Genomic DNA, 13,197 nt, shown 5'->3' on the forward strand with positions numbered 1-13,197 from the left:
TTGTACTAGTTCCAAGTGAACATTTACCATACGAGCTACCCAAACACACACATGATGTTTCCGTCACTTAATGTAACACCCCAGGCTTTAGACAAAGTCCCACATCGTCAAAACACAAGAGGGATGCTGGGTATATAAGTTAACAAGCCTTAGATCCTAGTGACGCGTTTTAAACCCGTAATGGCCTAGGCCCGGAACGGACAATATTACTAGCGGACTGGGCTGTTACACTTAAGAAGTAAACAAACGCTCGAAGCCAGTTTATATCATTTGCTTACCAAGGAACAGCTTAATACAGCTATCTACATGGAAGATAGACTAAATGTGCTCTTAACACATCAGACAATTATGATTTAATACTGACCAGTTGACAACCCATTAAAGCTAAAGGAAGCTGCAAACTGTAATTACCCATTTAGTCATCAGACAATTATGATTTAATACTGACCTGTTGACAACCCATTAAAGCTAAAGGAAGCTGCAAACTGTAATTACCCATTTAGTCCACACACATTTTATCTGCTCCTGCCTTAGCACCACCAACTCATTCCCCAAAACCGGGAAAAAAAAGGGAACGAATGATAATGCTCGATATAATACAGATAACTACATAGTCATCTGACTAAGAAGGCATTGATTGAACGAATCTAATTTGTACCAAGGGGTATTCTTGCTCTTACATTTATTCAGCTGTTTAAGGGTTCAGCTCAGCTGGAAACACTGTGCCATCACACAAATAAGCTTTAAAGAGTTTTCAGGATTAACAGGCAGTAGTAATGTCATAAAACCCCAACAAAGTACACACTACTTACCAGCATCAGGCAATATTTCTAACCACGATCATAAATTTTCATTCACATCTCCAGTCCAAATAAGAAAAATGAAAGAAGAGACAGGTCAATCTTTATATTCAGATGCAGACAATGTACAGAAACTTCAGGTAGTCATCTACCTCAATTGGTTAAACCAACCTAAACGTCATAGTGATAGTATCATTTCTGATGTACGAGCAGCACTTTTAGCATGCATTTTACAGAATGACAGGATTAACAACTTGCACCAAACATTATAACAAGACTAGTTATTCTTGAAAAAAAAACAATTACAGAAGCACTGACCCTAAAGCAGCAAAAGGAGAAAAAAAGACTAACAGTTGGCTCAGAATCACATCACGGAAACTGATGAATATTATCTGAACCTTCTCCCTAAGCAGCTCGTACAGACATAACTGCGGCTATCTGAACCTCTCCCTAAGCATCACCATGCCAACATACCTGCAACACAACACCAAATTATTGAACTCTCCAGCAGACTATACATTAGGACAAGTTATCAAGTCAGACTAACAGAACACCTACCGTCCAAGCATGAGAAGAGTAGCCTGGGGGTTGGTCCCTGGGGACACACTGAAAACAGAACCATCAACAACTCTGAGGCCATCAATGCCAAGCACTCTCAAATTCTGATCAACCACCTTCCCCACAACACAGCCACCATGATAGTGCCAAATGGTACTGACTGTTCGATGGCAAAACTCCCTCATAAGCTCATCATTCGACTCATCAACAGGCAAAGCAGGACCAACATATCTAAAATCCCTACCACCAAACCACTGATCAAACTTGAAAATATCCATTGTTCTGGTTCTCAAAACATTCGCAATTTTCCTGCTTCCATTGACACACCTCTCTATATCTCCGGGGCTACTGAAGTAATTGAATCGAACAATGGGGTTAGCCCTAACATCTGTCGATGCCAACCTAAGTGAACCCGAAGAAACTGGTCCAACAATCTTCTCCATGAGTGTGGCAACAGTGAGATACACCGGAGAAGAAGAACTCCTGCTGAAAACAGAGTTGGCAGGGGAAGCAAATGGAATGACATTAGAGGCAGCCTCCAAATAAGCCCCTGCATCAGTAATCCCCACAACCTGAATCAAAGAATGCTCCAGCGGCATCGGTGGCACAATTGAGATACCATTTCTTGGATTATCAAACAAAAACTGCCCCACATAAGGTAAATGGTGAGCAACAGGAATACCCCATGTGGAGAGATAAGGCCTAGGACCAACACCACTCAAGAGAAGCAACTGTGGGCTACCAAGAGCACCTGCTGACAGTAAAACCTCACCCTTTCCCCTCACCATGCTATGGTGATATCGCCCAGCTTGATCACGAAAAATCACGCCAATCGCAGTCATCTTAGAGGGAGAATAAGGTGCTGACTGAGCTAGAAGAACCCTCTCTACACTAGCATACACAGCTACCTGAATATTGGAAGGATTTGCATAGTTAAGAAGATCAGCAGCACTATGCCTACGTCCAGAACTATCAAAAGTGGAGCCACCAATCTTAGTACCAAGAACATGATCTAAGCTAAACCCATTAAAGGGATCAATACCAGCTTCCACTAACCCATCCCTCACAGCTGATTGCCAATTCTTGAGTTCAGGCCTAAACACAATAGACCTCTCAACCCATTCATAAGATTGATTAACAACATGTAAATCCCATTTAATCCCTGACCTAACATAAAAATCTTGATCAGCTCTACTGTAAAAACCAGCATTAATTGCACTACTACCTCCAAGAATACGACCTCTGGCATTTGGAACTCCGTCTTCAGAGGTGAAGGTTTGAGCAGGGGACTCAAATTCATCAACGTCAGTGAGTACTGTGAGAAATCCTTCTTGGCTCATCAAATTAGGCTTTCCATATGGAACACCGCCTCTTTCAAGAAGTAAAACTTTGTACTTCTCTGACAGTGTAGCCGCCAGTGGACAGCCGGCGGTGCCACCTCCCACCACGATGTAGTCATAGTAGTTTTCCGATGGGAATCCCGTTGCATTAAACACAAACCGCATGTAATTTGGACCTATAAACGAAAAAAATAACAAATTTTCCCAAGAAATCGTCAAAATTTTAAGTGAGAATCTGTAAACAAATAGAAATATTGAAAAGGATCAAGACATACTCTCGTTAGAAGAATCAGAATGTGTTGTGGGCAGCGAAATTAACGTCATGACGGTGAAAAAGATGAAGTATGACCTGTAAAGAGTACAAGATTTTGCCATTCTTACTAATCAGAAAATGACAGTTGTTTTGGGTCGCCGGAAGGATAGAAGATAGGTTGTTGAAGAGACGAACGAGGGCGGTGGGGGTGGTTTCTGAAATTGGCTGAGAGAGAGGGGTGGAGGAATGGTGGTTAGTAGAGAGAAGAGCAGTGTCTTTTTGGTGGGAAATATAGTTGAATTACATGTGTCAACAGGGGAAGAGCGTTGGCAGTTATACTATTCTTTTGCGCCAATACCCACCTTCTGTGCGCAGTTAGAGTGTAGAGTATGCAATAAAAATGGGGTTGGGATCCGCATTTTTATATACTCCTACTTATTATTACTCCACTATTATTCTGACTACATTCATGTTTAGCATCTCTTTTTATTATTTTTTGCTTTTAATATAATCTTATAATAGTGACACGTGAACTACTTTGTATTTTGATTTTTCTATCGGACATTTCTTACCTCCCATCAATATATATTGAGTAATTTGACGTAGAATACCCAAGTTTTTGTTGACTCTGACCTTCCATACGTCCTAAAATGTCATTCATTTTTTACATTCCACACTATCCTTTTATCTCCACCAGTCTTCCTGATCTTTGCATTAAAATTTTGTGTGAATTAAAGTTCACTATTAAGACTCGTCTGCCTTGGGGTGTCAAATGGGCTAAATCAATAATTGGACGGGTCAAATGCGTACACAAAAATTATTTGGGTTGAGGATTAGTTGAGTCAAGATGACTTAAAATTTAGGTCATAACTCAATTCACCCAATTCTTACCAAGCTTTAATTAATATGTGTTATTTTTCTTATGAATTGTATAATTACTAAATAAGATTTTTTTTCTTTTGTTATAGCCATATATAACATATCACACAGAAAAAATATATCTAAAGATATTTTGGTAAAGTTACTCATGGATCAATTTAGGCTAAAAATTAGCCAAACTTTAAATAGGTTGGGACAAAATGAGTTGAGTTAAATAAATAGGCGGGTCAATAACCAGCCCAGTCTTGACCGGGTCAATAACCAGCCCAGCCTTGAGCGGGTTGGACGGATCATTTGGGCTTGGGCCAAATTTGACAGCCCTACATCTGGCCATGAATCAATGTTTTTATGTTTGTAAATATTAGATACAAACAGTGGTGAAACCACATGGTCATTAGGGTGGTCAATTGACCACCCTTCATCGAAAATTGCACTGTGTACGTAGGTAAAATATTATGTTTTAGAGGTATATAACACATATTGAACACCCTTTATCGAATTTTTTTTACTTCTTTTAAATTTGAACACCCTTGGAGAAATTCCTAGCTTCGCCAGTGGATACAAATATTTTGATGAGAAGTCTTGAGTTTCAAGTGAAATATTAATTGGTTTTCAAGTGAATAATGAAATATTGCGTTTGAACATAATATTTCAATTTTCATATAATTTTCTTGTAGTTTATTCATATCCAAATACAAATTTAATTTCGTAAAAAATTTCAACTTCAAATATTTTCCAGAACCTACTTAGTAAGTAATACTATATTTATCATGAGATAGCATAAACAGTTGTTTGTTGCAATATACTAGCAAAACATATTAGTACTTCCCAAGAACTTGATCCAAGCCCAAAACAATAATTCAACTGGTAAATCTTACTAAGTGCAAATACTTATAATCTAAATCTTGGTTCATTACATTACTTAAGCTTCTCAATCATAAAAGAGGGAAAAGCCGAGAATAAGCTCAAATAGCCGCTCACCCAACCGCTTAAACTAAAAAAAAACTGGTGGAGGTATAATATATGCATAATTTGTGTATTATATATGTATAATTGTGTATAATCATTATATAATTTATATATATAACTATAAAAAATAAATAATGAATATGACAGGCTATTTGTCTAAAGGTATAGATGGGCTGGACTTTGTTTGCGGGCCTAAAAGAAAGGTAGAGTACCTAGCCCGGCCCAAATTGGATGAGAGATATTACGGGTGTCTTCTTCCCGAAGAAACACGGAGAACTGGAGCTAATTTCAATAGAAAGTCCAGAAATAGTGTCCAAAAGTCCAAAAGTTTCCCCACATTCCCAGTTCCGACTAAGCGGCGACTCAGGTAAGTCGTAAACCTTGTAATCTCCAGCACTTGCGCCTTTCAACTTCACTTCTATTTTGTCGCTTCATATCCGTTATACCTAAATTTGGCGTGTTATTCTGCACGATCATATATAAAAACAATAGAAGAAAGTTTATTTTTTTCATTTGGTTTCTATATGATGTTGTTTTATCAATGGTTCCAAATTAACTTCTATTATAAGCTCTCAATATTCTTCTCGGTGTCATCTATGCTGTTGAGTATAGGCGATATTCTATAAGGTAGTGGCTTCTATTATGTAGTAACTTTAGGAGATGATCTAGTCTATGGATCGACACTTTTGAAATTATGATTAGGTTAAGTCAATTCTTCCATATAGTAAAAGAGAACACACAATGCTCATGCAATGTTGGGAACTGTGTTTTAATAGGTGTGGGTGTAAGGTGATGTGTTTTGCATATGCCTAGCGAGGCGTAAGCCCCATAGGTATTTAATTTTTAATATTTTATAAAATAATATAATTACAATAAATATTTATAAACAGGTAAAATTGCATAAAAAATAAAGATAATTATGTGAATATATATATATATATATATATATATATATATATATATATATATATATATATATATATATATATATATATATATATATATATATATTCAAAATAATTTATTATACGCTACTTAGAAGCTCAAGTAACTTGAGTCGAAAAGAATAAAGTTTTCTACCTGAAGGAACAAAAAGAATGACTAACCTGCAATTTGAACTTTGAACTTGCTCCTATGAAGGAGAATGTAGTTCTCTTTGTATTTGTAAAAAAAAAAGAAAATGAATATTTGTTGTCCAAGAACTTTAGCCCCTTATACTTGATGCATCAGGATGGAAGATTATGTATGGAGTAATGGAGGGATTAGAGTTGTCTATTATTGTGTGTTGTGACTTGTTTATATTGCTATATTCTCCATCTGCAACCAGAGGCGGATCCAGGATTTAAACTCTATGAGTTCAACTTTTAAGATTTTTAACATTGCATTATATTTTTAAAGTTATGGGTTCAAATATATTATTTTTGTAATTTTAATGAATTTTTACACATAAATTTCTACTCTGCGTCGAAAGTTATGGGTTCAGATCCCATAACTAACACACTACATCCGCCTCTGTCTGCAACATGCATGCATGTGTTGTGTTTCTCCCCTTTGTGCATCGGTATTTTAAGGAGATGGAGATTGTTCCCTGTGAATAGATGTTAAGCCATACTTGTGTCCAGGAAAATTAGATTAAACTTTTCCTCGAGGTCTATCTAATGTTACATATCACACAAGATGTCAATAAAATGATTTTTGACATATCGTGGCTAAACTTGACTTGAAAATTATTTTGGGGATTATGAAAGTGAGTCTTGTTGTCCCTAATCTCGACGCGCTTGTGAGCTGGCCAGCTTTCTCTCTAATGATTAGTTTATTTGCTATGTGTCGAAGGACACATATTTGATATGCTTTCGGCTTCCTTTCCCTAATCAAAGGTTAGAAGTACAACGGAAGAAACATGAGTTGCCAGAACACCTAGGACATCAGATACCTAGCAAGTTTATTAGTTAAATGCTGGAAGAAGGACATGATATTCTATCTTCTAGCACATCAGAGTTATTCAGTTTCTAACCTATTTATCTTTCCTTTTTGCTCTTTCCTATCTGGTAAATGGATATGTTTTGGTTTATTCGTTTTCAGACGTCTACATATTTTATTTCCATGCTCCCTCTGTACAATGCATGTCCATCAGTCATGTTGGATTAATGTAATTGTTAATATGTTCAAATTGATGTCCCTCCTCAAGTTGCAAAACACGACTCAGAAGTAAGGAAGCTTCACATCATGGTCTCGTATGCCCTGGGTGAAAGAGAAGCCTCGAGGTACTTCTACACTCAGGATTGAATACCCTCAGTCTAGGAGAGCCTCTGCTTAGCAAATTCATCTCCTTTTTTATTTTCTGGAGAGAATCATGATGGGTTGAAGATCAAGTAACAAGTTGGCAAAAGGAAGGAGTTCCCTGGGTGGCATGCCAAGCAGTTCAATCCCATATTTTAGACTATGTACTTTAGAAGATCTAATATCATGATCTAAACATTCGATAAAAAGTACAGATTTGCTAAACTATCCAGTGTAATGCATCTATAGTTTATCTGTGGATTAAGGTACTGATAGTTTACCCAAAAAATGCACCTGTGGACAGAACTTCTATTGTGTGAACAGACTTTTACTGCTAACCTGTTGCTACTCTACTGAATTCTGTATAATTGCATGACCTTTTATTGACATCTGATCATTTTGACTTCATTTGGAAGTAACCAGTTCCTCCTCATTGTCAGCTTGGTTGTGGTTTTCCACCAGCCACATGGATCTTAATGATCTGAACAAGGTCTGGGAAGTCAAACCTTTGAAGAAGGTGCGTGATGATGAGGCAAGAGAAATTCTTGAAAAGGTAGCGAAGCAAGTGCAACCTATAATGCGCCAACGGAAATGGAAAGTCAAGTTGCTCTCTGAATTTTGGTACTCTCCGTTCTTTCCTTTCAGCCTTTTTATCTCCCTATGAGTCTTAACTTTAGCGAACTTTCCTTCTTTATATTTTTATCTCTTATTGTTGTTCATGAGCTAATCAGCTAATCTAATTTCACAGTCCTGCCAATCCATCACTTTTAGGACTCAACATAGGAGGAGGTGCAGAGGTTAAGCTTAGATTGCGGCGACCAAACAATGAGTTGGACTTCTTCCCTTATACTCAAATTCTTCACACCATGCTTCATGAACTCTGCCACAATGAATATGGCCCACATAATGCTGATTTTTATAACCTATTGGACGAAATCAGGAAGGTTGTGTACGTGCATGAGATACTTTTTCACTTAGTTTGGGCCACTTCTTTCATTCTTTTTGTTTCTCCGTGTTCTTACAACTTGCATCTCTAACTATTAGCCTGAATAAGGCCTGTTTGCGTTGCTCCTCCTGATAGTATTGTTTTCCTCTGGCAATACTAGTTCCTCCTTAGAGACACTATAACTGAGTCGTGCTGGGGATGCACCCGCCTCACACTGTACTTGACAATTGTTTTTAACATTTGTATTTTTAAGCACTTGCACATTATGGCTAAACTTTCCTTCTTTCTTTTGCCAATTTCAACTCTTCTTGTTTCCTTTTTCAGGAATGTGAAGAGCTTATGGTTAAAGGAATTACAGGTACTGGACAAGGATTTGATCTCCCCGGAAAGCGATTGGGTGGGTTTTCTCGACAACCTCCATTGTCATCATTGCGGCAGAAAGCACTGGCTGCTGCAGAAAATAGATCACGAGTTGGAGCACTTTTGCCATCGGGGCCTAAGCGTCTGGGGGGTGATAGTAGCATTAAGGCTGCACTCACCCCAATTCAGGCTGCCGCTATGGCTGCAAAAAGGAGGTTACACGATGATCTGTGGTGCGGCTCCAAAATGGTAGAGAGCGAGGGACCTTCTGAAAGCTCTAAAACTTCAGTAGGACCAAAGCCTGATCATATTTCAGTTCTAGGAACCGATCCTCAGATAATGTGGGAATGTTGTACGTGTACTTTATTGAATCAGGTAATGTCTTTTGCTTTGTCCTTGCTCTTTTTATTTCCTATGATATTCCTGTACCACATAGGAGTTGTGTAAGTCCTCTTCGAAACGCAGCTCACTTCAACCTTTTGATCTGACTACATGGCACTGTCCCTTGAAAAACAAAATTATTTGCCCAATCAGATGTCACCTATCAAGATTCTAGATCAGTTTCAGACATCTCAAGATGATGGGGATTGTTATCCGCATATACGTATGTGAGTTTAGAGTCTCCCGTCTGATAATATTCATTTCACTATTGCAGCCGCTAGCGCTTCTATGTGGAGCTTGTGGAACCCCAAAGGATAGAGGAAATGAAGCAAAGGCAGCAAAAGTCTGGTCTTGTAAGTTTTGCACGTTACATAATAACCACGAGGTTGACCGGTGCTTAGCTTGTGGAGAGTGGAGATACTCTTATGGTCCACCTGTTTCAACCACTGGTCCTCATATTGGCACCTAAAACACGAGAAGCGAAGAATTTTAATAAAAATTACAGGCGGACTTTAGTACAGGTCAGACATTATTTATTAAATTATTATTGCAAATGTGTATATGGTGTAATTAAGTGGCCATATTCCCTCCTTATTGCCTATTCTGCTCGAGAAAACATCTGTGACTTTGTTAATGTGATGTTGAGTTGTTGGTAGTCATTTAAGGCCTATAATGAGCTGTGTGCCTGTGTTAGAGAAAAATAATAATTGAAGTAGTTGGTATCAGAACTTGATATGTTTTCAGTTTCAAGTTTTCACTCAATTGCCTGAGTAGAATAATAATTTGCTATGCAAATTAGAAAGTCATTTGTCACGAATTATCAAATTTGCGAAAGTTACCACTTTAATTGTATTAGGTGTTGGAGTACTTTTAAAATGATTACATATAAAGGAAAGGTGCTTAAAGAATAGCTTTTTGTCTGATCGCAACATGTTACCGTGTTGACGCTAGCACTTTTCCATATATGCATTAGAAAATGCAATGTACCATATCTTGATTATTTTGAGATACCAACGTTATACTCTTTCCCCAAAACCTAGTTATCGTATCTCAATTTGTTAAACCCACCGACATCTTTTGCTTGTATCTATGGACTTTGAAGATCCCTTTGTTAAAAATTGTTGACGTTAATTGCCAAATGAAATTGGTAAAGAATTGTTGTTGAAACTTGTGATAACTATACATCACCTGCTCACTACTTATATTTAAATGAAGGACGAAACAGTCGATATCTTTGTGATGATAAGCTGATGCCATTATAGATTTATAGTCTGTATAGGAACTTTTCACCGTGATATTTTCAGTTTTGTTTCTTTATGCAGCAACGAGATTCAGGCATGATTCGCGTGATTGAACTAACAAATATGATATAGTACCAGTTAGTATTCATTCTACATTGTTTATTGAGTAATCTTTTTACGTGACTTAGTACTTCAAAAGTAATTAACCTTTGTACTATAGTATATGCAACAATATAATTTCTTCAAGTGTACATTTAGTTGAATGATTCATCAAATTTAAGAAGTAGACTTAGTGGAGTGTTGGCTTTGTGTTCAAACGAAGTTAAACCAAGGCTGTCATTTTGTTTCAAGGAAGAGATGACTAATTCAAGCGGCCATTTAGATGACTAATTCTAGACTATTCGATATGAAAATGAACGGAAAGAAAGAGAGTTAGGTCAATAGAGACGGACGTTTACTTAGGGGAGTTACTACTATTTCATTTTGGGATATCGATTTCCATTTTCCAGGTCAAGAAATTTTCTAAGTTTCCAATTTTCCGGTATCCGTGTTCACATTAAACAACAAACCACCACTACCCCCAGCCGATTTTTTTTTTCCCTAGGTGATGGTAGTTCTTTTGAATTTAAAAGTATCTAATTAACATATCATATGAATCCCAAGTCAAAAGTTAGAAAATGAATTCCAACGATTCAGAAGCTAATTTAAATTAAATTAATCAAAATCAAACGCCTCAATCTTAACATTATTGATAGTTTTGATTTTGGGTTTAGAGAAGTGGTTTTGCATTTTTAGTTTTCTCAAAAAACAAAATATGTTATTGAAACATATTTGGGGTTTATAAGTTCAACTAAGTGAAATCATTATTTTTAAGTTCAACTAAGTGAAATCATTATTTTTATTGGGGTTTATAAGTTCAACATATTTGGGGTTTATAAGTTCAACTAAGTGAAATCATTATTTTTATTTATTATGATCTGATTTTTGATTTTTAGTCATGTAATAAGATGATTAAAAAGAAAAAGGAAACAAATGAAGATTTGTATCATCATGGTGAAATCAGAAATAAATCACATTTAAGACTGATTTCTTTAGCATTTACCCTGCCCCTAATTACCTGCCCCACCCCCTACTCTCACACACCCAATACATAAACACCTTCTTCTCTTTTTCTTTTCCTCCTTTTTCTCCTCCTCTCTTACCAAGAAATTTCTCTCTCTATTTTTCTATGGATGGCTGCATTTTCCTCTCTCGATTTCCTTCATCTATTTCCACCTTAGAACCTTAAAAATTCCTTCATTTCCCATTTCCTCTTATTTCCTTTCCCTCTCTCTCTCTCTTTATCTAATTTTCTCCTTTTTATTTAGAAGCAAAAAAGAAAAAGACAATCGAATAGCTTTGTCCCATTTCTCTCTTTTTCTCCAAAATCAATCAATCAATCAATCATGCGACCTCTTCAACCACCCCCACCAGCCGCCGCCGCCACCACCTCCTCCTCCACCACCGCATCACCTATGCCCCCTCCTCCTTCACGCAACCGTCCCCGTCGTCGCACCGATTTAACTCTCCCCCTTCCCCAACGTGACCCAGCTCTCGCCGTACCCCTCCCCCTCCCCCCTACTTCCGCCCCTTCTTCCTCGTCGTCTTCCTCTTCCTCCCCACTCCCCACCCCCTTAAACTTCTCCGAACTTGAGCGTATCAATCGCATCGGCAGCGGCGCTGGCGGTACGGTTTACAAAGTCCTACATCGCCCCACCGGAAGACTCTACGCTCTCAAAGTCATCTACGGTAACCACGAGGACTCCGTTCGCCTTCAGATGTGCCGTGAGATCGAGATTCTCCGTGACGTCGACAACCCTAACGTCGTTAGATGTCACGATATGTTCGATCACAACGGTGAAATCCAAGTCCTCCTTGAATTCATGGATAAAGGCTCTCTCGAAGGGATCCACATCCCTAAAGAGTCAGCTCTTTCGGATCTAACCCGACAAGTCCTCTCGGGTCTCTATTATCTCCACAGGCGTAAGATTGTGCACAGAGATATCAAGCCCTCGAATTTACTAATCAACTCGAGGCGCGAGGTGAAAATTGCTGACTTTGGGGTGTCGAGAGTGCTGGCACAAACTATGGATCCTTGTAATTCGTCAGTTGGGACAATTGCCTATATGAGTCCAGAGAGAATCAACACAGATCTGAATCATGGACAGTACGATGGGTATGCTGGAGATATATGGAGTCTTGGTGTTAGCATATTGGAGTTTTATTTGGGAAGGTTTCCGTTTTCTGTTGGGAGGTCAGGTGATTGGGCTAGTCTTATGTGCGCCATTTGTATGTCGCAGCCGCCGGAGGCTCCGGCGAATGCTTCTAGAGAGTTCAGGGACTTTATTGCTTGCTGTTTGCAGAGGGATCCTGCACGACGGTGGACGGCGGTGCAGCTGTTGCGTCATCCATTTATTACCCAGAATAGCCCAGCCGCCACCACCACCGGTAATATGATGCCACTTCCTAATCAGGTTCATCAGCCAGCACATCAATTGTTACCTCCACCTCCTCATTTTTCTTCTTAACGTTTTAGGTTTGGAGAAATTTCCCCTTTTTTCTGTTTTACTTAATTTCTGGTTTTATTCTGTGTAATCTTAAATGATGTTACTTTTCTATTAATGGGGATGATGGGTGGTGGTGGTGAAGGGGTGGTTGGATTTTTATTTTTGGAGAAGGAAAAATTGGAGAAATGGGGTCTTGGTTATGATAAACTCGGGTCTTTCCATTTTCAGCTGATCAACAATTGTTGTTTTTACACTCTTTTATTAGGAGAAAGGAAAGTAGAAATTATGGATTGCCCCAAATTAATATTTTGGATATGTTTCTTATTGCAAAAATGAAATCTTTTATCAAGTCATGGACTTATTTAGCTGTAAAGCATTTCACATGTTGAAGACAAGTGACCACCATGAAAAGTGAAAAAAAAAAGTTTTCCAATTCTCTCTTTCCTTTTAAGTGACGCAGTATCCATTTATTTATTTTTGCTTGCACTTGTAGGATGATGTTATACTGGATTTGTGCATCTATTGGTATTGGTTTTGCTAATTTTGGTGAAGAATAAGGCAATCAATTGTCTTTTTTAGGTAGGGGCTAAAGTATGTCTAGACCTTATGATGATTAGTTCAGATCAATGTGGTGACAGATAGAT

At 38.0% G+C, this 13,197-nt stretch overlaps 3 protein-coding genes across 5 annotated transcripts; 2 read left to right on the forward strand and 1 right to left on the reverse strand.

Annotated features, from left to right (window-relative positions):
- Positions 1-833: 833 nt before the first annotated feature.
- LOC107771021 ((R)-mandelonitrile lyase-like) lies at positions 834-3,319 on the reverse strand. The gene is made up of 3 exons (XM_016590348.2): positions 2,974-3,319; positions 1,359-2,874; positions 834-1,274 (listed from the first exon to the last, which is right to left on the reverse strand). The coding sequence occupies exons 1-3, from the start codon at positions 3,071-3,073 to the stop codon at positions 1,235-1,237; spliced, it is 1,656 nt and encodes a 551-aa protein (XP_016445834.2). The 5' UTR covers positions 3,074-3,319; the 3' UTR covers positions 834-1,234.
- A 1,754-nt stretch (positions 3,320-5,073) lies between these two features.
- On the forward strand, positions 5,074-11,390 carry LOC107771020 (DNA-dependent metalloprotease WSS1-like). Of its 3 annotated transcripts, XR_012711013.1 has the most exons (6): positions 5,868-7,063; positions 7,520-7,700; positions 7,828-8,023; positions 8,350-8,760; positions 9,041-9,287; positions 10,089-11,390. XR_012711013.1 is itself a non-coding variant. In XM_016590346.2 (5 exons), exons 2-5 carry the CDS (start codon positions 7,546-7,548, stop codon positions 9,233-9,235), a joined length of 957 nt encoding a protein of 318 aa, XP_016445832.1. In that variant the 5' UTR covers positions 5,074-5,166; positions 7,520-7,545; the 3' UTR covers positions 9,236-9,433. The 3 variants fall into 3 exon arrangements, 2 of the variants coding, with proteins under 2 accessions (XP_016445832.1, XP_075112175.1); XM_016590346.2 differs by lacking the exons at positions 5,868-7,063; positions 10,089-11,390 and adding an exon at positions 5,074-5,166 and having other exon boundaries at positions 9,041-9,433; XM_075256074.1 differs by lacking the exon at positions 10,089-11,390 and having other exon boundaries at positions 9,041-9,433.
- Positions 11,391-11,452: 62 nt separating this feature from the next.
- LOC107771019 (mitogen-activated protein kinase kinase 5-like) lies at positions 11,453-12,574 on the forward strand. Its single transcript, NM_001325088.1, is given in 1 exon segment — positions 11,453-12,574. A coding segment is annotated over 1 exon segment (1,122 nt).
- The last annotated feature ends 623 nt before the right edge of the window (positions 12,575-13,197 follow it).

Source organism: Nicotiana tabacum, chromosome 6 (genome assembly GCF_000715075.1).
Source record: "Nicotiana tabacum cultivar K326 chromosome 6, ASM71507v2, whole genome shotgun sequence".
NCBI classification, from domain to species: Eukaryota; Viridiplantae; Streptophyta; class Magnoliopsida; order Solanales; family Solanaceae; genus Nicotiana; species Nicotiana tabacum.

What these genes read in the sequence shown, in the direction of transcription:
- LOC107771021 (XM_016590348.2), bottom strand. Translation starts at nt 3,073, where the DNA reads ATGGCAAAATCTTGTACTCTTTACAGGTCATACTTCATCTTTTTCACC. An exon ending in TTCTGATTCTTCTAACGAGA is followed by an intron (nt 2,875 to 2,973) that starts GTATGTCTTGAT and finishes TTTCGTTTATAG; the next exon opens with GTCCAAATTACATGCGGTTT. An exon ending in ACTCTTCTCATGCTTGGACG is followed by an intron (nt 1,275 to 1,358) that starts GTAGGTGTTCTG and finishes GTTGTGTTGCAG; the next exon opens with GTATGTTGGCATGGTGATGC.
- LOC107771020 (XM_075256074.1), top strand. Translation starts at nt 7,036, where the DNA reads ATGCCCTGGGTGAAAGAGAAGCCTCGAG. An exon ending in GGTGAAAGAGAAGCCTCGAG is followed by an intron (nt 7,064 to 7,519) that starts GTACTTCTACAC and finishes CCTCATTGTCAG; the next exon opens with CTTGGTTGTGGTTTTCCACC. An exon ending in TATTGGACGAAATCAGGAAG is followed by an intron (nt 8,024 to 8,349) that starts GTTGTGTACGTG and finishes TTCCTTTTTCAG; the next exon opens with GAATGTGAAGAGCTTATGGT.